The sequence below is a fragment of the Chamaea fasciata genome, unplaced genomic scaffold (assembly GCF_029207755.1).
Source record: "Chamaea fasciata isolate MVZ Bird 193981 ecotype frontalis unplaced genomic scaffold, bChaFas1.0.hap1 SCAF_16, whole genome shotgun sequence".
In the NCBI taxonomy this organism is placed as follows: Eukaryota; Metazoa; Chordata; class Aves; order Passeriformes; family Sylviidae; genus Chamaea; species Chamaea fasciata.
Genome location: NW_027094101.1, coordinates 10,304,008 through 10,331,893, shown reverse-complemented (window position 1 = coordinate 10,331,893; position 27,886 = coordinate 10,304,008). Strand labels below are relative to the sequence as shown.

The window sequence follows — 27,886 nt, the reverse complement described above, 5'->3', positions numbered from 1 at the left end:
CCACGCCCGGCAGGGTTGAAAAGGGATTTGGCCTGTGCCCTTAAGGCCCTGGTTTAGCTTTTGGCCAGCCACAATCAAACCCGATTGTTCGGGAAGCTCGAGATGGTCCTCGTAGGTCCCTTCCAACCCAACTATTCCACTCCATTCTACTCCGTGCTTAGCACTGCCAGCCCTTTCACTGCTTTGCTTTTAAATATTGCCCTAAGATGGGTGTGCAACTCTCCTTTGACTGTTTTTAACACAGGCAATCAGCAACTAGGCAATTAAGAGGCCTAATTAGCATCTGAATCAGCCTTCTCGAACAACCCCCTTTGCAACAGTAGCAAATAAGGGTGAGGGAGTTGAAATTCTCACTATGAGGGTGGGCAGGCCCTGGCACAGGGTGCCCAGAGAAGCTGTGGCTGCCCCTGGATCCCTGGAGGTGTCCAAGCCCAGGCTGGACAGGGCTTGGAGCAGTCTGGGACAGTGGAAGATGCCCTTGCCCATGGAGTGATAGGAGCTTTAAGGTCCCTTCCGACCCAAAGCATTCTGTGACTCTTTGAATGAGGTGCCTGCAGCCCTGTGCTGAGGGACAGGCAGCTCTTGCTGAGCTCCAGGGAGGATTTCACTCCAGCAGAGCTCCTGTGCCAGGTTTCCCAGCGGCCTGTCCATTATTCCAGGAAGGATTAGGATGTGCCCCCCGAGCAGCCAGGCTCTGACTTTGGGTGGCAGACCCAGGGCGAGGCTGTTCAGCCTCACGCACTGCACAGCAGACGTTCCCCTTCTGCCGAGAGCAGAGTGAACGAGAGCCCCGATGGCCCCACATCACCCCCGGGGACCCTGTGGGAGTCTGCCACTTCTGTCAGAAGGTTAAATAAGATTTCAATTAAGTGACACATCACCAGAGACCAACTGCTTCAAAACTGCCTCCACTTAGACGAGCTCAGCTCCAGGGGGAGAGTTTAAAGCCGAACCTCTGTGTGCTCACACACTCCCTGGCAGCCCCAGACTGACCTCCCTCCTCCCTGCCGGCCACGCTGCGCCGTCCTCCAGTGCCCGCTGCTGGGTCAGTGTGACCTATTCAGCCAAGGAACTTGCCAAACTGGACAATTTTATTGTTTTTCTCACGGATCTCCCAGCCATTAGGGAATCACACCCCACCCACACGCGGCCGCAGCCGCTCCCGCAGCACCACCCGCGCGTTGCCCCCTCGGCTGTGCCCGGACAGTCATCTCTGACTGCATGTGTATCAACTGCAGGAAGTAATTCATTTTCTTGCAACATTAGAGGTGAATTAAACGCTGGATACTTGCTACCAGTCACTGGAGTAATTCTGCTCCTGAGTCCTTTCATGGCCTGAATGGAAGGAAGGAAGGAAGGAAGGAAGGAAGGAAGGAAGGAAGGAAGGAAGGAAGGAAGGAAATAAGCCCTTTCGAGACCACAGAAAATTGCAAAAGGATGTTTCTTCCAACCCGACATGACAAAATTGAATTCCAAGCTATTTAATGCATGCACGAAACGCCATAGAGGAACCCAGCCCGAGCACTCCATCCAGCACGACAGGGAAAGGGGTTCGGAACACAAGCATTGCTCCGGCACTAGCTCAGTGCTTCCAGCTCCAGACTTCCAGGCGATTCCACGTAAGTGCAACTACCGGGTTAAGGGTTCTCACAGACAGGGCTATCGCCAGCATTTCCATGGACACACAGCTATGGGAACACTGCGGTTATGATCACACGAACGATGGAGACCTCGGGAAGCCGCAGTCCCGGGGGTTGGAGCCCGCTCAGTCCGCAGGGCACCGAGGCCAGGGTCCCCTCCCCGCCGGGGGTCCCGCTCCCACCGCAGGCGTGGCAGCCCAGCCCGACCAGTGGCATTTCAGGAGTGAAAAACCAGCCCCATGGGCAGGGGCACAGGGAGCCTCTGGGTTTGTCCTTAAAAACGGGGTTTCACAGGTTACACCGTCACGAGGGTGATGCCATGCAGCCTGCCCACGGCCCGGCCCGCCTCAGACCGGCGTGGTTCGTCTGTTGGCCGGGTTGTTGTGCAAAGACTCCTTGAACTCTTTGGGGATGGAGTTATGGACCTGTAAAAAACCGTGGTCCCGCTCCGAGTTGAGCAGCGTCCCCATGGTAACCTTGGAGGGATCCCTGGAGAGGGTGAACATGGAGATGTCGGTGGAGGGGATGGTGCTGAACCCTTTGCTGATGGGCGACATGTCCCGGGAGCGGGGCTCGGTGGAGCGGGAGCTGGACCGCCGGCGGAAGCGGTACCTGTAGGGGGGGAGGCGGGTGAAGGCCGACTTCTTCAGCAGCTCCGAGTGGGACCTGGCGCGGATCTGGCGGTGCTTCTCGATGTACATGTGCACGGCGATCACCCCCACCATCTCGGCAATGATGAAGGACAGCGCCCCGAAGTAGAAGGACCAGCCGTAGGAGTAGCTCTTCTTGGAGTCGCTCTGCCCCGGGTCTCCCGCGTTGGCGGAAATGTACACTATGATCCCGATGATGTTGCTGAGGCCTGGAGGGGGGACAGAAGGGACAGGAGCTCACCTGAGTGGCAGGAGAGGATGGGGGGGACGTGTCCCCGTGGGGCACCAACCCCTCTGCCACCACACTCGGACCAAATTCCCTGGCAAACCTCCACAGATCTCCCAGGATCCCTATATATTCCCTTACACATTCCCTTATTCCTGTATATCCCCAGACACTGGAAGGGAAGGAGGAATGACCACTGTTTTGTCTAGAAGAGGGATATTGCAGGAGCTGGCTGTGCTGTGCCTTGCTGAGCAGAGAATGCAGGAAGGAGCCTGGCTGGTGTCATGCAGCAGCAGAGCCAGCCAGAGGGCTACAGGGGGATCCCCCCAGCATGAACCCCAGCTCACCATGATCCTGGGAGCACAGGAAAGCTGGAATGGCTCAGTCTCTTTCCATTTCTGGTGGAGTCCTGAGGCTTTGTTTGGGACAGGGGCAGCCTGTGCCCCCCCAGCAGCCAGCGGGGCTGTGCTGCAGGCTGGGGAGAGGCTGGTGCATTCCCAGATTTACTTAATGAATCAATTATGTTCTCTGCTGTTTTCTCATCTGCATCAGCAGCTCCTGCCAGCCAAGGAGGGAGAGTCATTTGTCTTTTTGTGGGGAGAAGAAAAACACAAAATAGAGCGGTTCCTTGAGACAAAGACATTGTCACGCGATAATCAGGGGAAGCGTTGGGGAACGGAACAGAGAAATGAGTAATCCAGCAGGAACAGCCTCTCCAGAGAGTGATTTCCATGTGGGACTGTGGCAGCCCCTCTGCCTGGTCCTGCTGCTGCTGCTGGCACGGTGCCCACTGCCTGTCCAGGGCGGAGGGCAGAGCCCCCAGTCCCTGTCCCGGGGCTGTAACATGCAGGGGAATGGCTGCGCTGCAGGAGCCCCCCCTGGGCTGTGCCCCCACACAGGCCCTGCTCCAGGCACAGCGGGGGGGCACCTGAAGCCCTGTGTGGCACAGTGACCATGGCCAGAGACCCCTCCCAGTTTTTCCCTCCTGTGGGGATTCTCCCACGGGGCTGGAACAGCTCTCAAAGCTCAGGGTCTCTCTGTGCTGACTGTCTGGGAGGACCCACACCCCACCCCCTGCAGCCCCTCCTGGCTGGAAGAGCCACCTGGGCAGCTCCTACCTGCAGAGACGAAGAAGATGCCGGCGCTGAGGATGACGTTGTGTTTGCTCTTGTAGAACTCGCTGGCGGCCACGCATAGGCCCCCAAAGAACAGTAGCCCCACGCTGAGGATGGGGAAGATGCTGGAGGCTCTCACTGCTCCTGTGGGACAGGGAGAGGGGCAGGATCAGCCCCAGAACCCTCTGCACCAACACCAGCAGGGAGGAATCTGTACAAGGGCACCCCTTGTGCTGCCAGGATGGATGGGGAGACCCAGCACCGGTCCACTTGATCATCCTCTGTTTGTCATGGAGTCTTGGGATGGTTTGGGTTGGAAAAGACCTTCAGACTATCCAGTCCCACCTCCTGCCATGGGCAGGGACACCTTCCACCATCCCAGCTTGATCCAAGCCCCATCCAGCCTGGCCTTGGACACTTCCAGGGATCCAGGGGCAGCCACAGCTCTTCTGGGAACCTGTGCCAGGACCTCCCCACCCTCGCAGGAAAGGATTCCTTCTGCATATCTCACCTAAATTTCCCCATTCAGCGGAAAGCACGGGCAGTCCCAAGGCTGGGTGAGGGTGACCCTGTGGACAAGGGGCACTGTCCCCTCAGCATGAGCCCGTGACAGAGGCTGGACACAAATGACACTCTCGAGGTGCAGCGCCACACGTGTGTGCCAGGCTGCTGAGGGCTCACCCCAACCTCTGCATTTCCAAACATCAACAGGCGCAGCAGGGGCATGTGGCAGCCCCAGGGGATGTGGCAGCCCTGTGAGCCCCCTGAACTGCTGGGGCTGGAAGGAATCCTGAGAGAAGGGCCCTGTGCCCACAGCCTGGTGCTCAGCCCCAGCCCCCTGCCTGACCCAGCTGCTGCTCATCCAGTTGTTGCTCTGGACTCTCCAATTTCCACATCTCTGCTCACCCAGTGGAGAGGAGAGCGAGTTTAATGAAATGGCTTTGCAGTTTTAGTAGATTAGTGCTGAAGTTCTCCCACCCCCTCTCACATTTAAAGTAAAAAGTCTATTTTAAAGCCCCCAGGAGTGGAATTTTAATGGAGCTTCTCTGTATTTCTCTGCTTTAATAACGGCCCTAATCGAGGGAAGAGAGCCCAAGCCAAGGCACGGTGTATTTTTGGTGCAGCAGGTAGGGATCTGCTGCATTCATTACTCTCTACTGTCATTTTGGAAGGTGATCCATGTAGGAAAGTGGCTTGGGCTGGGCGTTAAGATCCCTTCCAACCTGGGCCATTCTGGGATTCTGTGTGAAAGCCTGGGGTTCTGCTGGCCCCTGAGGCAGGAAGAGCCCCTTTTCCCAGGAAATCTCCAGTTCAGTTCCCCTCTGTGTCCCTGTGCCATGGCAGAGCACACGGCCGATCTCGCTGTGCTCTCCCAGCAAATCCAGCCTGACTGGAGGCTGGGGAACAGGGACACCAGCAGGGCCAGGGCAGCAGGACTTGTCCCTGTGGTGCTGCACCTCGCACCTGCGGGGTCCCAGTCCCCGCTGGGGGCACCAAGAGACTCAGGCTGGGCAGCAGCTGTGGGGACAGTGAGTGCCAGACCAGTGTGCCATGAACACGTGGCACTGCAGGGTGGCATGGCCAGGTAACCCAGAGGGTCCCTGATGCTGCACGGGGAGCCTGGGGGGCCCTGACCCCTCAGCCTCCTGCTGGGTGACACCAGGGGACAGGGAGGGGGCGCCCTGCAGCGTGAGGGGGCCCAGGGGATGTGCCACAGGGCAGCGGACTCACGGAGGAGATACTCGGCCGTGTCCTGCTCGTAGTCTGCATCCTCAGGGAAGTGGTCGATTTTCTTGCACACTCCTCGGAAGGTTCCTGGGGGGACACAAGGCAGGAAATGCTCAGAACCCTGCGCTGGCCAGAGTGTGCAGCAGCCCTGGGGCCCTCATGTCCTAAATGGGGACACTGAGCACAGAGTGGGACTGCTCTGGAGTACCAAGGGGCAGGGAGAGGTGGCAGGAACTGCAGCATTCCCCTGGAACAAGGGCAGCCCCCTCAGCATCCTGGCTCTAGAGGACGAGGTCAGGTCGTGCTGGCCCTGTCCCCTCTGCCATGGGCCTGGGAAGGACACGTCACCAGGGCTCCAGACAGGACAAGCCAACCCTCAGGGTGTCCTGCATGCTCCCAGGCTGTGCTCGGGGGAGCTGAGCAGCACGACAGGCATCAATTAAAGCCTGAAGATGAAGCTCTGGAGGAGGCAGGCTGTCATCCAGAGGGAGACACAGCATCCGAGGGAGAATCACCCGCTCCCGTTGCTTTGGGAACTGTGGGAGAAGGGGATGCACTGGGCATGGTGAGGACACCAGCTCCACAGCACAGCCCCCAGCCTCCTCCTCCTCCGGGCTTCCACCCACCTTCTCCCGGTACCCAGAGCCAGCAGACCCTGCCCCACACACCCCAGAGCTGCCCCCCGGAGTCCCTTAGCCCTGCAGCCATCAGGCTCTGCCGGAGCTGAGCAGGCAGGGGCGGAGCAGCACGGCGGGCTGCCCAGGGGAGGGGGCGGGCAGGGGGCAGCCCCGGCTCCACAGCATCTATTCACACTCTGACATTTATTTTGTCTCCTTTACTCCCTCTGTTCACCAACTGATGCTCGTCGTCATGGCAATGCTGAGCCACCTGACACAACTTCAGCCTCCAAACACAAGCCACAACAAGGCTGCAATCCCAAAAAGGCCCCTCTGACCTCCAGGACGCTCCCCCGGGAGGGAATCCTGCCCCTGGGAGCTGCGTCTGGAAATGGCTGCAGGGGTGGATGAGGCAGCTGCTCGGGGTCCAGCCTGGGCACACAGCCCAGCCCACAGCAGCTGGGCCACATGTCACATCCTCAGCCACCAGGTCCCGGCCCCCTCTGGCAGCAGATGCAGCTCCGTGTGCTCCTCTCCCGGCTCTACAGCCAGGCCTGGGTGAAGGACACCGGGAGAGTCTCAGGGGATGTGCCCTGGCTCTGGGCACTCACAGACCCTGCTGAGGCCTCTCCTGGGTGCCCGGTCCCCAGCACCCAGGGCCGGGCACGCCCTGGGCACGGCCCCAGCAGGGTTTGTGCCCTGTGGACAGGCTGGGCTGGGGCTGCTGCCTCCCCCAGCCCTGGCTGCTGGTTCCAGCACATAGCGAGCCGCTCCTGAGCCCTTTCCCAGCTGCTGACCGTGCCTGTGCCCGGCTCCGTGCTGGCACCTGAGTCACAGCCCGATTTGGATTCACCTGCGGCCGCGGAGCCCCAGCGCAGGTGCTGCCCGCTCCCCTCTCCGCTGTCTGGTGGTGGATCTCACTAATTTCCTCTCCCTATTAGTATGAATCCCAACTAGCCAACTTGGCTAATGGCCACGGTTCCTGCCGGAGCCCGGCACGGCAGCAGCTGGCTCTGTGCAGTGCCGGGGCAGTGCCAGGAGCCCCTGAGCCCCTGAGTCCCCAGCACCGGGCACCAGGCAGGAACCAGGCCAGCCTGTCCCCTCCTTCAGCAGGAGGGCTCAGCGTGAGCAGCCCCGGCTCCGCCCGCCGCTGGTGCCACCAGGCCGGTGCCACCTCTCCAGTCACCCCCGGCCAGGAGCGGAGCCACGTTCTGCCCCAGCCTCACCCAACTACGGGTCAAACTCTCTGTGTCATGGTCCCACCTCAATGCAGGGAACCCCCTCCAGCTGGAAAACCTTCCAGGGCTTTTTTGTCTCTCTCAGCAGCGGGGCTGTGGGGTGTCCCTGTCTCCCGTGCCTTTGGGGGGTGGCACCAGATTGCATTTGGAAGTGATGAGCTCCTACTTCACCCTCTGCGGCCGCAGGTTCGTTCGGGCATCCCTCCCCTGCCCTGGCCGCCCGTGGGGTGTTCGCATCCCGCTCTCCCCGTGATCCTTCGATCCTGCTCGTCCCCAGCCGCACGCCGGGTGCTGGGACAGCCCCCGGAGCCCCCAGCCCCGGGCGCAGGGCAGCGTTTGTGCTTCCCCTGCTCTGCTGAGCTCCCGCACCGCAGTTATCGGCACATGCAGAGGCAATTAATTGATTTGATCTCAGGTTGTTTTCCTCTCAGAGCCCTTTTCCCCAGGGAGCGCTGGGGGGACGGGGAGGGGCTGGTGAGGGAAATACGGTTACAGTGGTGGAAATACAGCCGAGAATATCGATCCCAGCCCGACGAGCCAGAAGACTGAAGAGCTCCAGTTATGGTGTTAAAATCTCATTACTTTTCATCTGGTGGAACAGTTTTCCAGGGACCATTCTGGGTGCTACTGGTGTGTGCAAAGGAAGATTCAGGCTGAGGAGGATGAGCTGAGACCACTCTTAAATGAGAATAAAATTCCTTGCTCCCCTGGTAGTGGCTCAGCCAGGAGTCAAGGTCACATTCCAGCCCTTAGCTCTCTGCTCCTCCTGATAAATCCAAGTGCTTTATCTCCCCAGTTGTGGTTTCCAGTAATGGCCTTCCCAGAGACACTGTTACACCGAATCCACCTGAAGGAAGTGGTGGGTCATTATGGTCTAAGTTCTCTGAAAATGAATATTTTGGAGAACCAGAGGTCGGAGCTGAGCTGGGAAGTGCTGGGGTAGGAAGGAGCCTGCTGCACAATCCCAGAGATGCTCAGGCTCTGCACTCCCTGAGTAACAAGAGCAAGCTACCTAAATATCTCCGAGGAATTAAAACTTCAGGGCTCATCTTTTTTTACCTCCCACCCACCTCCCAGATGCTTGGAGAGATGGAAAGAAATTCATCCGTATTCCTTCCCTTCCCCAGCTCCAGGCTCTGCAAGGCACCCTGAGGCTCTTTGCACAAGGTCCCTGGTGGGAGATTGCAGAGCTGCGGGGTTTGGGGTCTGTGTTAGCCACGGCCAGCACCCAGTGACCACTGCACAGGGCTCGGGGGGTGGCACTGAGCAGCTCCTGTGGCCCTGGGGAAGGCTGGGGGGTCTCAGCCACCCCCCAGCACCTTGTTTGCCCCCTGCATCACCAAATTGTCAACACAGCCTGAGCTCAAAGACACACAGCAGCTTAGAAGAGCATCAGAGGAGGCTGGTGGGATGGCTACAGGCCCTCGGTCTGCAGTACTGAGCAGCCCCTCCGGAACTGCTGCTGGAGCTGAGCACAGGGGGAGCTCTCCAGCAGGGCAGGGAAGCCCTGGGGAGCCAGGTGACCTGTCCTTGCCATCCCACCAGCTCTGTGTCCCCTCAGACCGTTACTGCCACCACCACCTCAACTGCATCTATTAGCCCCAGGCCCACTGGAGAGTGAAATGAGAGAGAATGAAGGCAGAACCCGAGAGCCCCCGGCCCTGCACTGGCGTGGGGATGGGTGCTGGGCTCCTCAACACCTGGCAGTGGGAGGAATCCTCCTCCTCCTCGCCGGGTCTGAGCTCTCCTGCAGCACATCCCCAGCGCCCCAGCAGCCCCACACCAGCTTCCCCAGGCAGTAAGGGTGGGATCTGGCTCCAGCTCCATTTCACACCCTCTCCCCCTCTCTGCGGTGGTGGCTTGTGGCTGAGCAGAGGCACCTACACAGATACGCCTGTTCTGAAGGACATTTTTTCCTGTTTTTATATATATACACACATTAAAAAAAACCCCTCCAGTGGAAAAAACCCAAGTCAGAGGAAAGGAATTCAGGAGGCAGGAGGCAGCAGAGGTGGCTGGGCTGTGGAGCGGAGGGCGGTGTGAGCACACACCTGAGCACACCCAGCACGGGGGGCAGAGCCCTGGGCTCCCCCACGGCTGGCAGGGTGTGGGGAGCAGGAGATGCCCGTGCTGGGCATCCCCACGGGGGACACGGCGAGCACAGCTTGGCACCCACACCACGGGTGGGCTGGGAGCTCCTGCCAGCGCGAGGTGCCAGCGATCGGCGCGTGGCGCAGGGACTTCACTCCCTCAGCGGTGCTAAAAGAGAGGAGAAAAAAAAAGTAGGGGAAAAAGAAAAAAAAAAATCTACATTTTGACAGTGACTCATCATCTCCCATTCTGGAATCTGTGGGGTTGGTGCAACCTACACAAGGCAGTTCAGAAAAGCAAAACAATTCTGAATAATAGAGGAGGGGAAAAAAAAAAAAGTTTGCAGCTGATGGGTAATTTCCAGCCCTTTGCTCTGAGGGTTTTCTCATTTTTCCTCATTAGAAAAGTAATCAGGTAACACTGTGGAGCTGCTTCCAGGGGCTCCCCCCACGCTCTCCTGAGCTTCCTTCCTTCCTGCATCCTCCCAGCCTTCACCCCTCTGTCCTTCCACGTTGCTGGAGCTCATGGCAGGAAAACACCACACTCCTGGGGAGATGCTGGGATGGGCTGGGAAGGTGCAGGGGCGGAGGGGAGTGCGGAGTCCTGAGTGGGCCCTTCTCTGCTGTGCCCTCTGTGGCACGTGGCAGTGGGCAGCAGCTGCCAGTGCTGCGAGCCCTCAGATCATGCTGGGGAGGAGAGCACTCATCAGCATGTCTTAGGAAATCATTTCATGTTTTATCTTTAACAGTGGATAAACATTGATTTTTATTTTAAAAGGTAATTGACATTCCTATGAGAGCGCAATGAGCGCTGGAGCAGCCGGAATCGGCGTAAATAAGCCATGTGCTAGAAATTAATGAGCTTCACTGATTGAGTTTATCTGTTTAAATTAATACAATTCCGGCAATTATATAAAAAAAATAATGATCTTTGGTTTGTTTGCCTGCTTGGAGACATGCAAGAGATGGGGGGAGGCCTGGGCCCAGCTGAGCATCCCAGAGCCCGAGGCACCAGGACCTCCCTCCATGCAGCTGGGGCAGGATCCCTGTTTAATGAACATTTTAGATTTACTTGGGTTAATTGATGAGCTTCTGGGAAGGGTTTGCCTTCCAGCCTCCTCTTTGGCTGATGGTAATAGGGGTGGCCAGCGCAGCTCTGGGAGATTCCTGGATCCCACATCTTTTCCTAACAGTGTGTGGGGAAGGTGGGTCAGTCCTGCAGGGTGGGAGCCCTGTGCCCGTTTGGCAAAGGGATCCTCGCCCCCATCCTCCCCTTTCCACCCCTCCAAGAGCTGCCTAGAGCTGGCAGAAGCTCCCAGCCCAACCCTGGTATGAATGCCTGGTCCTCAGGGTCTCTTCCAACCCAAACCATTCCATGATTCCATGATCCCATTATCCAGCTGGATAATTAACAGACAGATCCAGACACGCTCATTTGTAGGAGTGAGCTTGACCCACAGGTTTCATGTCCAGAACACTGGGGAAAAAATCTGCCCAGCTGGGACCAGGGGGAAAGCCAAGAGTGTGAAACCTGGGATGCTCTGGTTAAACAAGGTGCCAGTAATTCAGACAAGTAGAGTCTGTGGGTGTGGGTGCTCCAGTGTCTGCTCCCACCCTGAGCTCGGCAGAGGCCGGATCATCCCCAGGCTGCTTAAGCACCTATTTATACTAAGGAGGAGAGAAGCTGCATTATGATGGGGAGCTGGAGGTTTCACTTCACCGGTATTAAAATGTCCTCTGAATTTCTAAAAACCTATAAATGACAATTTCATAGCTGTGAAGCGTGGCATCCAGCACAGGGGAGTGCTATTTTCGACTCCGTGTTGACAGCTGAAGGGGAATGGATCACAGAATTAAAAACTAGTTGCTGCTCAAGTCCAAGCAATCATGGCTTGATTACGCTTCTTATGGGCACACAGAGGCAAGTCCAAGGCACCAGCACAGGCTCCTGGTGCTTTGAGAGGTCAATTCACAGAGCAGAAAACAATTATAAGCCAAATCACTTAGGAGAATGGATTTAAGCATAAAAGCACAACTGTGTACAGAGAATGATTTAAGAGTGTTTTGCCCGAAAACTCATCACCATGACGGGAGTTTGCATCGGTTTGGAAACTGCCTGGCTAATAAGCAAACAGCTATAAAAATAAAAACAGGCCCAACAAAGAGAAGAAAGGAGATATTCATAACTCTGAATACAAATCAGCAGCTCGGGATTGTGGAGCACCGATAAAGGCGGGAGCAAACAGCGGAAAAGCACCAGAACGACCTTCCCCAGTGCGTTGGACTGAGCAGCAGCAGCAGCAGGAAGGAGCAGTGCCACCGCCCGTCACCACACAGCAGCAGCCTGAGTCACAGGCCCCAGAAATGTTAAATAACTGATCACAGCCACGGCATTTCTCATGCAGCACATTCCCATCCTGCAGCCCGGGGAGGGCGGAAGGAGCTGCCTGAGCAGTGCCAGCCCCATGGAACGCTGCTCCAGGGAGGGAGGAGAGGTTGAGGGGCTGCTCTGCCCACCCTGCCCAGATCAGGGCCCCTGCGTCCCCTCCGCTGCTCCAGGGGCTTGGGCTGACACCTTCTGGCACAGGCAGGGACTCAGAACGAGGGGACAGGACACCGGCACAGAGTGACAAGGTCACTGGTCACACTGGCTTTGGTGCAGCCACCAAAGCTGGGGCAGGGACAGTGACCAGCACAGACCCCGGCAGGTGACACTAGCCTGATGGCCAAAAGGAACCCTGGTGTGGTGATGTACAGGAAAAACAGGTTTATTCATGGAATCATCACAGAATTTCTGAGTGGCCTGGGCTAGAAGGGACCTTAAAGCCCAACCAGCCCCACCCAAGCCATGGCAGGGACACCTCCCACTGTCCCAGGCTGCTCCAAGCCCCATCCAGCCCGGCCTTGGGCACTGCCAGGGATCCAGGGGCAGCCACAGGTTCCCTGGGCACCCTCTGCCAGGGCCTCATCACCCTTAATATTCCCTGTTTCAAGGTGAGGCAGCTGCTTAAATTTGCCATCAACACCACGGTCCGTGTTTGAAGGAAGATGTTGCTAAATCCATCCCATAAAGAGAGGGCTCGTGGGCAGTGAGCCCCTCCATGCCCTCAGCACAGCCTGACCCCAGCCCAGCACTGCAGGCCCAGGGCTGGGAAAAGCAAATCATCCTCCAAAGGAGCCCCACAGTGCAGAATATCCAGGCTAAAAATATGTAAATGGCCATGAAAAGCACTGCCAGAGCTGCAGCGAGACGAGCCGGTCGCCAAAAGGCAATTGCGAATTTCCGAGCTCGCTGCACGAGGCATTAAAAAGGTCACTATTTCTGAAATAAGGATCTTTACAAATAAACACATTTGCCGAGGCCTCGGTGAGTCATGCCAGAGCGGAGCACAGAGCATTTCCACCCTAATGCTCCTGACAGGCCGGGAGCAGGGAGATCTTTTCATGTTTACAGTTCATCAATAGTTATTACAGCTGCACAGTCAATCTTTAAAGCACATTTAGCCTGGGAGGAGGCTCGGCAGGTTGTTTTCCCTGAAAAAAAAGTGATATTAAATTTATTACGTTCTTCCCCTTTTATAGCATGGATTTGAAGGTAAGTATTTGAAGTTCAAATACACGACTGCCACTCCAGCACCTGCCTCTTTTAAAATATATCTATACTTTTGTCACATCTTCCCGGTATAAATATTTGAAGTTTTCAGCTGATGTGCTAAAAGGGCCTCGATCCATCACAGCCTATTTATTGCAGGGAACGCAGTGGGCATCGCGCTGCCGGTGCGGGAGGGAGGCGCTGGCACCCCGGAGGCACAGCCCCCCGCTCTCCTCCCCGCCGGCACCGGGCTCCCCCTGGCCGGGGCTGCGGGTCCGGTCCGGCCCCACGGGCTCCGAGCACAGCCGGATTTAGCTCCTGCCTGCCGGGAGGCAGCGCCGCCCCCTCACCATCTGCGGGAGGGAAGCAGCCCCGGGGAGCGGCTCCAACGCCCCAGATGGGGAAAGCGATATTCGGGAGTAGCACCATAGTTTCACTCTTGGCTTTTTTTTTTTTTTTGGAGAACAAGAAAGGAACTCTCCCGCAGACGGAGCATCAGGAGAGAACTTTGCTGGTGAAGGAGTGCGCCACGCCAACCTCATCTTCCCCAGCCAAGAAATGAAAGCTGCCCTTTTGAGCTGCCCAGAGGGGCAGAGCCGTTCCCCCGGCACGGCACTGCCCCTGCCCGGTGTGTTCAGGAACGCCCTGGCAGTGCTGCACTGCAGCAGCTCCTCCCTGGGCAGGGACAGTGAGGGTGCATCTCACCCATCACACATCCCTTTGGGCTTTGACAGCACCAAAATCCCCCAGCACATGGCAGCCAGCTGCTGCAGGCCCCTGAAACACTCCCCTGCTTCAGGCAGCCCATGGGAATCCTTTTTTTATGGCTGTGATGTCCCTGCCCATGCTGCACCCTCCAGCCCAGACAGCAGTACCCCACTCCTGGCTACAGAGCTGCTCCACTGGGGTCAGAGATGGGTGAGCTGCTCCCTGGTCCCTGAGCCACCCACCCCATCACCTCAGCCATTAAACAGCCTCACCTTCCCCAGCTTCCCAAACCTGGCTCAAAGCACAGAATGCTTTGCTAGAAAAAAACCCCCTGAGCTTTTAAACAACCCCAGGTCCGTCTGGTCCTGCCACTCCAAACACCAAACAACCCCAGCTCCCCATTGCTCTGCCCTTCCAGGAGCCAGTGAGAGCTCTGAAGGGAAGGGGAGAAAGACGTGAGAGCCCCTGAGATGTGTGGTAGCAGAGAACTTCACCCCTCACCCAGCACTTTCCATCTGCCTCTTTTGCATTAAATCCCAGAGAGGGCCCATCCTGCTGCTGCTGCAGCCAGGTGCTGCTCTGCCATCAGTCTCAAGGACAGCAGGAGTTCCCCTGGCACTCACCTGGGGCTGCCCCTGTGCCTTTACTCCCCTATTTTCAGCTCTGGATGAAGCCCAGGGCCCGTGGTCTTGCCCTCAGCCCACAGCACACCCTTTGCTGGCTCTGTCCCAGGTGCAGCCCCACCTGGTTATCACTGAGGGCACCCACCTGCTCTCCGTGTGACGCTCCAGCAGTTTGGGCTACAAGCTGGAAGGGGAATGGATGGATGGAGAGGAGCCCCGAGGAGAGCTAGAGAGGGGCTGTGGACAAGGGCATGGAATGACAGGACAATGGGGAATGGTTTCACACTGACACAGAGGAGGCTTAGAGTACATATGTGGAAGAAATTCTTCCCTGTGAGAGTGGGCAGGCCCTGGCACAGGGTGCCCAGAGCAGCTGTGGCTGCCCCTGGGTCCCTGGCAGTGCCCCAGGCCAGGCTAGATGGGGCTTGGAGCAGCCTGGGACACTGGGAGGTGTCCCTGCCCAGGGCAGGGGCGGCACTGAATATCTTGAAGGTCCCTTCCAACCCAGACCATTCCACAGCTCTATGATTCTGTTATCCCAAATTTACAGGCGGGTAGGGCAGCACCGGAGAGACGCAGATCCCGAGCATCTGCTCCCTTCGGGTGCTCAGCTGGGGCCGCGCAGAGCCGGGATTTCACAGCCCTGGAGCGGGCTCTGCGCGGGAGGTGACGCCGCTGTCACAGCCCGTCCTGCCAGCCAGGGGCTGAGCCCCCGCCCCAGGAACAGCCCCGGGCTGCGGATGGGACCTTCTGCTTCTCCTGTTCTATGGAAGACTTCCCTCCATCCCGAACTGACATCGCGAGTAATTTCTAAAGAGTGACTGAGCCCGTGTGCCCTGCCCAGCCCCTGCTGAAGGCACAGAGCTGTCACTGGCACCCTGTGGGAGCGGCACAGGCGCTGTCACACGCCCCACAGCAGCGCTGGCTCCCATAGGCCCGTGTCCCTGCAGTGGGCACAGGGACCATCCCATCACCGCAGCCCGGGGTCCCCGCAGTGGGCACAGGGACCATCCCATCACCGCAGCCCGGGGTCCCCGCAGTGGGCACAGGGACCATCCCATCACCGCAGCCCGGGGTCCCGCAGGGCCCCGCCGAGGGCGGTGCCGGCAGACGGGGCTCCGGGCCGGGGGCGGAGGCGCGTCTGTCTCGCACCTTAGCCGCGATCAGCCGGCACCGGCAGCGCACACACCCGGCCCCGGCTGCGGGGATGCACCGGAGCTCAGCCAGCGGCACCGGCCCTGCGGGGACGGGCTGAGCCCCCGGGCGCTGCTGCGGGCTAATGGGGGGCGGCAGCAGCGGGAATTGGGGCAGGCTGGGGCGATAGACAGAGCACAGTTAATGGTATTATATGCAATTATTTACAGCACGCAGGACCACGCTTCTGTTGATGGGAGACAGGAGCAGAAGCCCCGGCTGCTGCTCCTCCCCGGCTGAGAGGTCTCACACCCCGCTGCAGCTTTTCCTACTTCCCATGCACGGCGCGATCGCTCTGATAGCTCTCCAGCCTCTCACGTTGGAGGCAAGGCCAAAGACTGATGTACAGAGAACGCTTTCATCTTTGGCTGGAGTGTGCTGAGCGCCGGCCAGAGATTCTCCCAGCACGGGGAGAAGGAGCCTCGGGTCTGTGGGAGGCTCCAAACCCCGGAGCAGCCGGGGCGGGCAGGGGGCTCAGCCCGAGCCCGTCTGGAGGGGCCCGGCCGTGGCACGGCTGCTGAGCAGCGATCAGGCTGCGGGACTGAGAGAGGCTGCTCAGGCAAATGGAGGATTTGGCACGGACGCCGAACATCCCGGCAGGAATGACTGTCTCCGCTGGCCGGGACACACGGCCGGGCTGGCGCGGGGACAGCTGCGGGGAGGTCACAGTGACGGAGACCTTTCCCAGCCCGGAGCAGTCCCGGCTCGGGCAGGCGCACCCGGGGAAAGCGCAGCCCCTCGCGGTGCTCTGTGATGGCGTCGTGTGATGCAGCCGGGGATGCTGAGGTGCCACACGCAGCTGCAAGCAGTTGGTGCTTGACACCCAGCCGACATCACCAGCCTGGCCTGAAGGGTTCCCATTCCATGTTAGGAGGAAGCCCAGCCCTCCAGGGTGATGGAGGTGCCATCTCTGGGACCAGGGAAGTTCAGGACATGAGCAGCCTGATGGCAGTGCCAGCAGCACAAGCCAAGGCTGGTTTTAATAAGTTAAATCAGGCACACCTCAAAACGGTCATTGCTTGTTGGTGTCTCTCTGGAGTGCTCTCCCCTCCCCTTGTGATTCCAGGCACGAACTGAGATTAAAGGTGTAATTAGGGGACAATTACCAAAACACCAGTGAAATTGGAAATGTGGCCATTAGAGAGGCGTGAGCACAAATGTCACCCTCAAACAGCACCTTTTGTCACTGCTCACTACTGCCCAAGTCCCACAGGATGTATCACCCATGCCAACATCCCAAGAGTGCCCAGCATCCCCCACAAAGGCCGGGAGGTCACATGTCCCCCCCTTGTCCCTGTCCCCACCCCGGGGCTCCTGTCCACCCCAATTCTCCTCCTTCAGTACAAACCTCTTGGCAAAGAGCAAACATACGGAGCCCTAGGGAGGGGACAGGATGGCACAAGGGGTTGACCTGCTCCCCAAGCTGCCCACTGCCCTCCCTGCCACCCTGGCATTTCCACAGGGCTGTATGATTAAACCCCACCATTCCCAAGGACCTGGCACAGGAACAGTTCAACCTCTCTCTGCTGCCCAGCAGCACGAGGTTTGTCTTTACATTGTGGTGGCAGGAGATAAGGAACAGGCAATATCTGAGGAAATCATCACACCCCATCACCTGCTCAGCAGCCACGATCCCTCCTCCTGCTTCTCCCTGCCGTGACTGTGGAAAACCCTGATGTGTTGAGCCACCCACCAGTGAGGGAGAGATTCCTGCAATGTTCAGGCGGTGAGAGAAGCCCAGGGGTCCTGACACACCTCAAAAGGGACCAAACGCCTCCTGCAAGAAGACCCTCCACTTCTCCTCCTCTGGGCAAGTGATCACAGAATCGCAGAACCCCCGAATTGTTTAGAAGGGACCGAAGGGGACAGGGCAGTTCAAAACACGCAGCATACCCTGGTCCGGACTCTCCATTCTGAAGACACTTCAATACCTGTTGCAGGTGGAGGGCTAGGAGATCACAGCGGTGTGGAATTGGAACATTCCGCCGCCCCCGGGGCGCCCCGGGCTGACCCAGGGCGGTGTGTGCCCGGGGGCTGTGTAACAGGTCCCGCTGCGGGATGCAGCCCCTGCTCCTCTCGGCACAGCCCGCGGATTCTCCTCCCCGCCGCAGGGCTGGCAGCGGGCACGCGCCCGGGGAGGGACACCCCCTGTCACCCCTGCACTGTCACTCTTTGTCACCGCGGGTGTCTTCTTAATCAGAACGCTTATCTGGAGCTTCTGCGCTCCCCGAGCCCGCCTGGGACTGCGCAGAGCGAGCGGCTCCCGGCTCCTCACCCCGAGGACAGCTGCCCAAAACCTCCGGAGAGGAGCCCATCAGCCAAAGCAAACCCACCCGGGAACCCTCAGTAGGGACGGGAACCCCTCCCCCCCCCCCCCCCCCCCAGCTCTCCACAGCGAGCACTAACCTCAAATGCATCCCCCAGCCCCAGGGGATCTCCTTCCAAGGGCCACTTGAAAGCCTGGAGTGGGCTGCAGGTGTTGGAAAGGTGTGGCAGCCCCTCTGGAAAGGCAGCGGGCAGGACCTCTCCCCACCTCCCTTCGGGCACTTTACAGGACACGGGCGGGCACCTTTCCCCTCGGAAGCCTTGGAGTGACCCAGCCCCAGCCCTGCCAGTGCTGCTGCGTTCGTGACAGCGGATACCTGGCAGCTGCTCCTGCCAGCGCCCCGAGGCAGCCGGCGGCGCTTGTCAGCAGGTGAGGCAGGGAAGAACCCCCCTGCCAAGTGGGACCCCTCGGGCAGCAACTGAGCAACCCCCCCACCCTTCCGGATCAGTGCTTTTAAATATTTTTAAGAGCATTTTTTGATTTTCCCGAAAAAAGGAGGTTAAAGTCTATTTCTGAAGCGCACGCTGCGTTCATTAAAAATCCATGGTGAAACCAACCCGTGTGAACAGGAGCCGCGGGGACGCGAGAGGCACCGAGCGGGATGAGCGCTGGGCTGCCTCACCCCAGCTCATCCCAGAGAGCGGAGGTGACATGTCTGCACACCTGGCAGAGCTGTCCCCTAGGCTGAGCACGGGAGGGCACAGAGGCCACGGCGAGAGGGGACTTCCCCGCAGCCGTGTGAGGTGAGCACCGCTGAACGCACCTGGTTTCGCCTCACAAAAGGCAAAACTCCTGCTGGGAGAAGGGATTTACCACAGGCCACGCAGCTCTTGGCAGTGGAGCCGGGCACCGCTCCCCGGCTGCTCCAGCAAACGTCATCGCTGGCACCTCCCGGCCGGCCCCCACCTCGCTGGGAGCAGGAGGATCCGGCATCCATCCGTGGGGCATCCTCCCCAAACCACCGCAGCCGCCAGCGCCGGGGCTCAGCCCTCCTCAGCCAGCCCTAATTATTTACAGCCGACGTGGAGCCAGTGACCTTGCATGGGGAAAAAACCACTTGAGCCTCATTCAAATTCAGTCTTCCACCTCTATTACACGGGAACAGCTCCGGAGATGACAGGCTCTGCACCACGCCTATGCAGCAGTAAAATGCCTGTTTCTGAGCTGTTCACAGCATACATTTTACTCATCACGTGCTGCTCGCAGGCAGTGAGGGAGCCGGCTCTTTAACCCACCCCACAAGTCAGGATTTTTGCCCAGAAAACACCGCAGCATCCCAGGAGGGTGAATTTTGCCCCCTCTGCTCAAAGCAGAGCTGGTGGCAGCGGGCTGAGGCACAGCTCCTCCCCGGACACTCTCCAAGCAGCCGTGGAGCTGGAGGCATGCCTGCCCAGAGCCGTGGTGCCAGCTGGCAGGGGCACGGGACCCTCTGTGTCCACAAGGATTCTTATGACTCGTGGCATTTGGCCACGTGCCACAAGAACATGGGTCTGGAGCAGCCTGAGGGTCCAGCCAGCCTCATTTCCATCTCCATTAGAGGACAGTAATTCACTTTTATCCAATACATCCTCCACCGAGGCGAGGCTCAGGGATTCCCTAAGCCCAGGGTTGTGCCTGGGTGCTGTATGTGACCCCTCGCAGAGCCCCGTGCCCAGGGCACGTGTTTGGTGCTGTGTGACAGCAGTGCCAGGGTCTGGGCTGATGGAAAGGCTTGCTGGGTGTTAGACTGCAGCCTGGTAATCCCAGCAGGGAGTGTCAAACAGGTAATTGTCCCTGTCCACCGACATCTGTCACCTCACCGTGGGTGCCTCCATCACAACACACCACATCCTCTATCTCCATCAGGAAAACTCATCCCAGCCCTCAGGTAACAAAGAGCAAATAGCCCCCTGCCCACCACGTCCCCAAACCTGCCTGGCTGCACACACCAGCCCTGTCATCCTCCATCCCCTCCAGGCCACGCTGACAGTCCCCATCTGTGCATCCACAGCTGCCACCCCTGGGCTCTCCTCACGGGCAACCCGGGGCAGAATCATGGCTGGGGGCACTGTGGGGAGCTGTGCCAGGGGTGCTGGGCACTGTGCAGGGTGGTCAGCGTGGTCAGTGTGTGGTCAGTGTGGCCATGGAGGGCAGCCTGGCAGCCCCACCACACCACCACCAGCACTGGCACTGGAGAGCTGGATCGGGCACCAGAGAGAAGGGGCATGTTGGGGTGGTGATGAGTATCTGTCACAGACACTGACCAGACACAGGAACAGGATGAGCAGCTCCTTAAATACCTGCCCGTAATGAGTAGCAAGAAAAAGTGCTCCATCATGGGTGATTGCAATCTCAGGGACATTTGCTTGGCGCTTTTAAAAATTAAAGATAATAACTTTCTAACAGAAACAATCTTGCTGTCACCTTGGGGAAATTCTCTGCTTGGCCTCACTCAGAGGGCTGAGAGGAGCTGGAGGCGGGGGAAGAGCTGGTGCCAGGCCAGGGCAGCCGCTTCCAGCCCGATTTAATGCCTTCACTGCGACCCAGCTCAGCTCAGCGGAGCCAAAATCAGCCATGGACAAAACCAACAGGGGAAAATGGAAACTCGGGAGCTTTCCTGCACCTCACACCCCTGCCCAGCCTATTGGAAAGGGGAAGGGGAAAATGAATTAAAAAATTAAAAATCAGGGACTTTGATATGGGAAGTAGCAGGCCACACACAAGTGTCTGATGGGAGAAGCTGATGGGATCAGTTAAAATAAATCTGCAACCAAAAGGTCAAGGCAAAACGAGGAGGAATCTTTCACTGTGTTGGAAGGAGCTTTCCTGATGGTGTAAAGCACCGCTGGATCACGACGGTGTGACTGTCAGTCATGGAGTGCAAGTGACACGTGCTTATTTATTCATCAGATACTTCTGTTCTGTACTTGGAGACAAACAGGCTCCTGTACCCTTGCAGGAGCTGGGGGGATGCTAAACAGCGGCTGCAAAGTGTAAACACGGAACCAGGAGGACTAGAGAACTTCCTCCCAGGAGCATTCAGGGAACAGGCTGAGAAGGCTTCTGAAGATCTGAAATGGATTTTAATAAAGCTTGGCATTCTGTTGAATTTCTAGAAGACGGGAGGGGCTGGTTTAATGCCAGGAGTGATGCGATGGGCAATGGCAGGAGCTGTGTCCCCAGTACCGCCCATGGGTTAGCAGAGGTGGGAACGGAGGAGGAGGCAAATGTCAAACAGCCTCGTGGAAAATAGACTTATCAAACTTCATAAATTTTTCTTGATGTAGTCACAAACTCGGTTGATAAAGGAAGTCAGTAACATAATACTTTTAAGAGTTCCACAGTGTATTTGATTTAGCTCTCCTGAAAAAGTTAAAGACCTGTATTATGCAGAATCAACAGCGCTTTATTAACAGGGCTGGGAGCTCACAGAGACAGTTCCCTCATCCCAGGGATGTTCCTGCACAGGATTGCCTGTTACAAGGACAGTGCTGAGCTACGACAACACCTTTATTGGGAGTTTTGAATAAAACATGAAATAATTTGGAGTAAAACAGGGAAAGGGCAGAGAAAAGACTGATGGGAATATTGACGATGAGGGAGGTGGGTCAGGCAGATCTGGGCAGCCCAGGCTCATTCAGCCACGGCCTTCTCCATACAGCCAACTCCAAGGATCAGGAGCCAGGACAGCAAGTTGCAGTCTGGGGGGAGGAGATGCTGCTCAGTCCCACAGGATGGGCTGGGGGTCCCACCACTCTGGGGACCCCCTGTGAGGGGCTCAGTGACCTCAGTGTGCAGCCAGGCTCACAGCAGGCAGAACTTGGGCAAACAGCCCACATGGTTACAGGAGACCAGGGTACCAGAGATAATTTCTGGTGCTCAAGGGGAGTTTGAGGAGCTCAGGAGCTCTCCAGTGGAACCCCCAACCTGATCACCCTTGGGTGCAGCCTGCAGGAGTGACCAGCCATCCACCACTGAGCCATGCAGGAGCTGCAGGTTGGGTGTAGAAAGGACTGGGGAAGGTCCTGAGCAGTGAGCTCAGCTGAGGGTACCTGCAGTACTGTGTATAAATCCAGACAGGATCATCCCAAAAGACCAGCCCTGAAAGCTCCCCTGGCTCAGCAGGGAGGAACTGCGGAGCAAAGGCTGTGTTGGAGCTGCTCTGGGGGACACTGGAGGGGCCGGAACAGGCCCAAGGGGGACAGCTCAGCTGAAGGACAGCTCTGGGACACAAGATGTCTGTGTCCCCTGCAAAACACCCCACATCCCACCCCAGAGGAGTGCAGGATGCTGAGCATCCTCTCTGAGGGAGGCAGGCAGAGCAACGCTTGGCCTCCTCCAGAAATGACAGAGCACTTTATTCTGATGAGGGAAATGAAGGAGGAAAGGAAAAGTACCACATCGCCTTAAAATATGGTATTTTGAGGAGCCTTGGCCAAACCCTCCTGCTCCTTCTGCCTGTTCAGATCCGCATGATGCCATGGAGCCAGTCCCAATCTACACCACGCAGCAGGGAGGACACGGAGCCTCCCTGCATTTAATGATGCTGCATTTAATGATGCTGAATTTAATTAAGTTTGATGAAGACCAAAGTTCTGTTACTTTCTTGAAAACACCACTGGCCTAAGCAGCTATTTCTCAACTCCAGCTCTCTCCCCAAAGCGCCGTGTGCTTCCCTCGCCTCCCGACACAGCAGGCACAGAGGGGGACAAGTGACACTGACAGGGGCACGGGGGACACGCAGTGCCCAGCACTGCTCACACCTGAGCTGGACACAAGAGGGGACACCTGCCGAGCACTCACATGTTGTAAAAGCAACACCCGGGATCCAAAGACAGTGATTGCGAGCAGGCTGCCGCGGCCCAGCAGCCTGGAACACACCTGCCTGGGCTCCAGCTACTGAGTCAACCGCTAATTTGTGTTTCCCAGTGTGGGTGGCTCTCCATGGGTCTGCGGCGGCTCCATTCAGGATTTATCCGCTCTCGCCGATGGGCTTGTGACGCTCACGTGGTGCGGGGCTCCCACGCAGGCGCTGCGCCGGGGCCGGCGGGGATGCTCGGAGCGGGCGCTCCCGTCGGGCTGAGCCCGCCCGGAGCCACGGGGGCTCCACGCGCGATTCCTCCCTCCTCACACGCCTCCAGCCCCCGCTGGCGGCGCAAAGTTCGGGGCTGAGGCGGCTCCCGAGGGACAGGGAGCTCTGCTCGGTGCTAGAAGCGCGGAGAAGCGGCCCCTGCGGCAGACCGCGCTCGGAGCGGCACCGCGGATGGAGCCTCTGTCCCCGCTTCGAGCCCGGCACAGCGAGCGCGCAGAGAGCGGCAGGCGGCCAGGCCCTGAGCAGGGATCACACAGGTCCTGCTGCGTGTAACAGGTCCAGGGCTCTGCCCCCGGCTCTCCCCGGGCTGGGGGGCTCCTCAGCCCCCGCCCCAGCGCGGTCCTTCCCCCGCGCCGCCTCGGGAGCCCCGCTCGGCTCGGCCGGGGGAAGTTTTCCCTTCCCAGCACCGCACTGGTTAACAGCCTGCGAGGCGCCTTCTCCTGCAGGATTGAGGAGGGTGATGAGCAGCCCCAGCACGTCTCCCTGGCACCATCGCAGCCCCATGTGCTCCCCCCGGGCACAGGCTGGGACCCTCCCTGTCCGTGCCGGGGCGCTGCGGCCCCCAGAGCCCCGCTGGCAGCCCCGCGGCCCCACACAGGGGATGGCACACACGAGGCCCCGGCGGTGCCGCAGGTACAGACCCAGCCCCGCACGGCTCCCACTTCCACTCCCACTCCCGCAGCTCTCCGAGCATCAGCGCGGGTTGGATGTGGAACAGGGAGTGCTGAGCCCACGCCCGGCTGCTCCGAGCCCCGTGCCCAGGCTGAGGGCACTGGGATCCAGCTCTGAGCTCTGCTATGGCACTGCCAAGCCCTTTCCCCAGTGAGCTGTGCCCAGGGCAGCGGGGCCTCTCTGCCTCCTTCCAAAGCAGAGATTGATCACAGTGAGGGAAACATAAAACATTGGCTGGAAAAAAAAAATACAGGTAGCAAACCAAAGAATTTTGGAAATTACTCATGCCTCCAGCAATCCCATCTTTCACATCCCTGGCTCCTGCCTCCTTGGCTCCCGCAGCCCAAGAGGGGAGACAGATTATCTCAAATTATTTATTATGGAATTAGAGCATGATCCAAACCCTCCCTGAATCAATAAGAAAGCCCTGACTGACTTCACCGGGTTCAGGAGCAAGCACCAGGAACAGGCAGGGTATTTCTGCATCTGTGACTCACCGAGAACTTTCCAATGTGGAGAAGCAGCTCAGCGCCGTGGCTCACCTGCCCCCACGGCTGGAGGGGCCGTTGCTGGCCTGGGGCGGCCTGACACCGCCAGGGCCCCACAGGATGGTGGGGCAGCTTCTCCTGAGCACACAGGACACCACTGCTGCCCCTCAGTGTGAAAGTTCGGGCCCAGGGTGATGCCATCGGCCATATTTTGTTGCGCAGGTACCAGCACCTGGCTCTGGCAAAGCTCATCTTTAACCACAGCCTGTGGGTGCTCACAAACACCTCAACCAGCAGCTTTGGGACAAAACTGCCCCAAATGGTGGCCTGTGCTGCAGAAAGGCGGCAGCTGCTGGGGCCTGGCCAGGCGGGTGCTGCCGCGGGAGGGAAGCGCCGGGGCGAAGCGGCGAGGCCGGGCAGGTGACAGCTCGGCCGTGGGGCAGCCGTGCTGGGGCAGCCCCGCCGTGGGACTGCCCGGCCCTGGGGACCGAGGGACGAGCTGCGGTGGGGCAGAGCAGCCCACCCTGCCCCGCTGTGCTGCTCAGAGGGAAAGGGCAGGCGCTGGAGCTGGGGCTCGGTGATGAAAGCGCCGGGTGCGGTGGGTTTCCCCCAGTGACGGGGACGGCGGAGCCTCGGAGAGCGGCGACAGCCGCGGGCCTCTCACTCACCCATTCCCGATTAGAAGAGGGACCTGTGGCCCCTCAGCCCGGAGCTCCCCGGGCGTCTGCCGCCGCCAGCGCCGGTGCCCAGCACGGGGGGAGCCCGCAGAGCCGCTTCCCCGGGCCCCGCGCCCCGCGTGGAGCAGCCCCCCGTGAGGTTCCACCTCGGTGCCACCCCGAGCGCCCGGGAAGGGGTGCGGAAGGCGGCAGCGGGGAGCGGCGGGGCCGCCGGGCCGGGGGATGCTCGCACGGCCGGGGGATGCGCCGCTCGCCGGGGGGCTCGGATCTGGGGTTGGGGGTCCCGCGATGCAACCCTTCCCCCGAAGTTTTGGGGCCGCGGGGGTCGGTACCTTCCAGGCAGCACGTCCTCCAGAGCCCCGAGTGGGTCATCACCTCCTCGTTCTTGCGGCTCGTGTCGTTGTCGCTCATGGACTTAGTCCTGCACACGCCGCGCGAGTAGAGCCAGTAGTCAGTGCCCACGGCGATGGTCATCAGGCTGAAGGCTGCGAAGGCTCCCACCGTGGTGACGAGCATCTGGACGCCTCTGTCACACATCCTCATGCTGCTTCATCCTCCGGCGGCGGCTCGCAGGGGAAGGGCCGGCGCCGCCGCCCGCCGCCCGCCGCCTCATGCCCCCGCGGCCGGCGGAGAGCCGGGCCCCCGCGGCGGCGCGGAGCGGGGCGGCCCGGCCCCGGGGAGCCCGGCAGGCATGGCCCGAGCGCAGCCCGCGGAGCGCAGCAGCCCAGCCCGGCGGAGCGGCTCCGCCGTGCGCTCCCGCCGCCTCTCCCGGCGCCTCCCCCGCGCCGCCCGGCCAAGGCAGCGGCGGGGGGCGGCGGGGGCGGGGGGCAGCGGGGGGCGGGACCCGCGGGGGGCTGCGCCGCCGGGACACCGCCCCCCGCCCGCTCCCACCGGCCCGCGGCGGCCACCGGCACCGGGGGGACGGGGACCGGGATGGGAAACCCACCCCGGGGTGCCGGCACTGGGCGGGGACCGCGGCCGTGACTGCCCCGGGAACGCCGCCCCGGGGCGCTGGGATCGGGGCTGCCCCGGGAGAACGGGAGAGGGACCCTACAAGAATGCCCGGACCGGGCGGGGGGACCCCACCGCTGGGCGCCGGGACTGAGCGGGGACCGAGGGACCGAGACCGTGACCTCGCCGAGGACCATCCCCAGGGTTCTGGGACCGGACCGGGACTGTCCTGCGGCAGGGACCGGGTGGAAGTCCCCTCGAAGTACCGCCCCAGGGACCGTCACCCACCCGCACCAACCCCCGGCATGGGGCCGCTCGGTTCCCTGATTCCCTCCAGCTCAGTCCGCTCGGTGCCTGAGCACCGGTACCGGCACCGGGACAAGGGGCTGGGGGCCACACAACCCACTGAGCAGACCCCAGGGAGGGCACAGACACGGAGCTGTCCCTGTCCCGGCAACACCGGTGTTCATCCCCTGCCCAGGAACTGGCTCAGCCTGAACACCCCTAGTACCCACAAGCCACTCCTGCAGCATTCGCAGCAGTTAACCCCCCTGCCCTCTCCCTCTCCGCTGTCTCCTCATCTCCCTGAAACATCCCTCAGCCGGTTGGATGAGCCCATGACTCATGCGACCTTTCCAACAAGCCCTAGAATACACTTACCTCTGGAATTCACGGTCCTGTAAGGGCCACGGTGAGACGGGAAAGCGAATGATTTACACGATGGCGTGTGCTTGCTTCCCCAGCCCTCATCTGTATGCACTCACATGGAAATACTAGTTATTTACTCCAAAAAGGCAAACAGAGAATTATGAAAGTGCTGAGAAATTAAGAATGCGAAAATTAAGTAGCTCCTCAACCTGGAATCACCGTTTGTGCTGCTCCCCAGGCAGGGCACGCTGATTGCTGCCCCGCCGCGCTCCCTCCCCGGCCTCCCGCTGGCTCCTGGCTGTGGATCACCCTGGTTCATTCCCTGCTTCCCCACGGGCCCCGTGCCTGGTTCCCAGCTCAGGCTGGAGGCGGTGCAGCTCTGCCCAGGCTCTCTGGGCGCACAGCTCCAGCTCCTGCTTCCCAGCCTTTCCATCTGGAGAGTGGCAGTGCTCGCTGAGCTGGGAGGGGACACGGCCCTCCCAGGAGCGTGAGGATGGGGATGCAGGGCTTGGGGTCGGCAGCCCCCCCCCCCCCCCCCCCCCCCCCCACCCTGCATCTCAGGGGGTCTTCCTGTGCGTTTTTTGAGGAGGGGTTATTGGCCCTCAGTTTTGGGGACAGCTGCTGGCAGAGGCACACAGTGGCTCACAGGTCACACCTTGGTGTCAAAGACTGGACACCGGGAGGAGCCCTGGGCATGGCTGCACTGGGTCACAGAATCACAGAACTCCAGAATGGTTTGGGCTGGCAGGAATCTTAAAGATTATCTAGCCCCACCCCCTGCCATGGGCAGGGACACTTTCCTCTGTCTCAGGGTGCTCCAAGCCCTGACCACCTGGCCTTGGGCACTTCCAGGGATCCAGGGGAAGCTTCTCTGGGCACCCTGTGCCAGGGCCTGCCCACCCTCACAGGGAAGAACTTCTCCCTGATATGCAACATAAATCTCTTTTAATTCAAACCCATTCCTTCTTGTCCTGGCGCTCTCTCCCTGTGTAAAAAGTTGCTCTCCGTGGTTTTCCTAATCCCCGGCTCCTGAGCGAAGGCGGCTCAGAGCACGGCGCAGGGAAAGGCCGAGTTCCTGTGGGACATCTGCCTCAGCCCCCCAGGCTGCCACCCCCGCCACCCCTGCCTGTCCCCACGCTGTCACCGGCGCGTGGGGCAGCGCCTGACGCCAGCACCCTGCCCGGCCCCCAGCCTGCGCAGAGGCTGCAAAGATATCTCCCACCCACAGCTGAGGGGCTGCAAATTGCCTTGTGAGTGGGGGATTTTGCAGCCTTAATTGTGTTATTTTAACACAGCGTGTGTAGGTGTGAGCAGAGTGCACATGTACCGTTTCCTAGGCTTTGAACAAAGCGAGCTCAAACAGAAGCAAAGTCCGTGTCACATCGTGTTGGCCCCTGTGGGGCTGGAGGTGGGGACACCCCAGCCAAGCCCTGCACCCCGCTCACTGCTCTGTGAATGGAGCGGCAGCTCCAGGAGCCAGCTCAGAGCTCTGGCCTCCCCAGGGGTTCACTAAGATTTGGGACCAATGAGAATGTGGTGACATTGGTGTCCTGCTCTGCAACTCAAAGTGCAGGGTCACAGCCTGGCACCCTGACCAGGGCAGCCTGGGCTCCTCCAGCCCCAGCTCCATCA

General features: G+C 59.6%; 1 protein-coding gene and 1 long non-coding RNA gene across 3 annotated transcripts; both read right to left on the bottom strand.

Annotated features, from left to right (window-relative positions):
- Positions 1 to 1,069: 1,069 nt before the first annotated feature.
- Positions 1,070 to 26,482, bottom strand: CACNG3 (calcium voltage-gated channel auxiliary subunit gamma 3). Of its 2 annotated transcripts, XM_066198406.1 has the most exons (6): positions 26,464 to 26,482; positions 26,267 to 26,356; positions 24,988 to 25,181; positions 5,363 to 5,446; positions 3,635 to 3,775; positions 1,070 to 2,499 (listed from the first exon to the last, which is right to left on the bottom strand). In XM_066198406.1, the coding sequence occupies exons 3-6, from the start codon at positions 25,169 to 25,171 to the stop codon at positions 1,988 to 1,990; spliced, it is 921 nt and encodes a 306-aa protein (XP_066054503.1). In that variant the 5' UTR covers positions 25,172 to 25,181; positions 26,267 to 26,356; positions 26,464 to 26,482; the 3' UTR covers positions 1,070 to 1,987. The 2 variants fall into 2 exon arrangements, with proteins under 2 accessions (XP_066054503.1, XP_066054502.1); XM_066198405.1 differs by lacking the exons at positions 26,267 to 26,356; positions 26,464 to 26,482 and having other exon boundaries at positions 24,988 to 25,419.
- LOC136298059 (uncharacterized) lies at positions 12,057 to 14,298 on the bottom strand. The gene is made up of 2 exons (XR_010723259.1): positions 14,228 to 14,298; positions 12,057 to 12,838 (listed from the first exon to the last, which is right to left on the bottom strand). It is a non-coding gene; the product is annotated as an uncharacterized lncRNA (long non-coding RNA).
- Positions 26,483 to 27,886: the final 1,404 nt, after the last annotated feature.

Excerpts from the sequence above, each read along its gene's own strand:
- CACNG3 (XM_066198405.1), bottom strand. The coding sequence starts at position 25,198 with ATGAGGATGTGTGACAGAGGCGTCCAGATGCTCGTCACCACGGTGGGA. Across the intron at positions 5,447-24,987 it reads GAGGACGTGCTGCCTGGAAG|GAACCTTCCGAGGAGTGTGC; the intron begins GTACCGACCCCC and ends GTGTCCCCCCAG. Across the intron at positions 3,776-5,362 it reads CACGGCCGAGTATCTCCTCC|GAGCAGTGAGAGCCTCCAGC; the intron begins GTGAGTCCGCTG and ends CCTGTCCCACAG.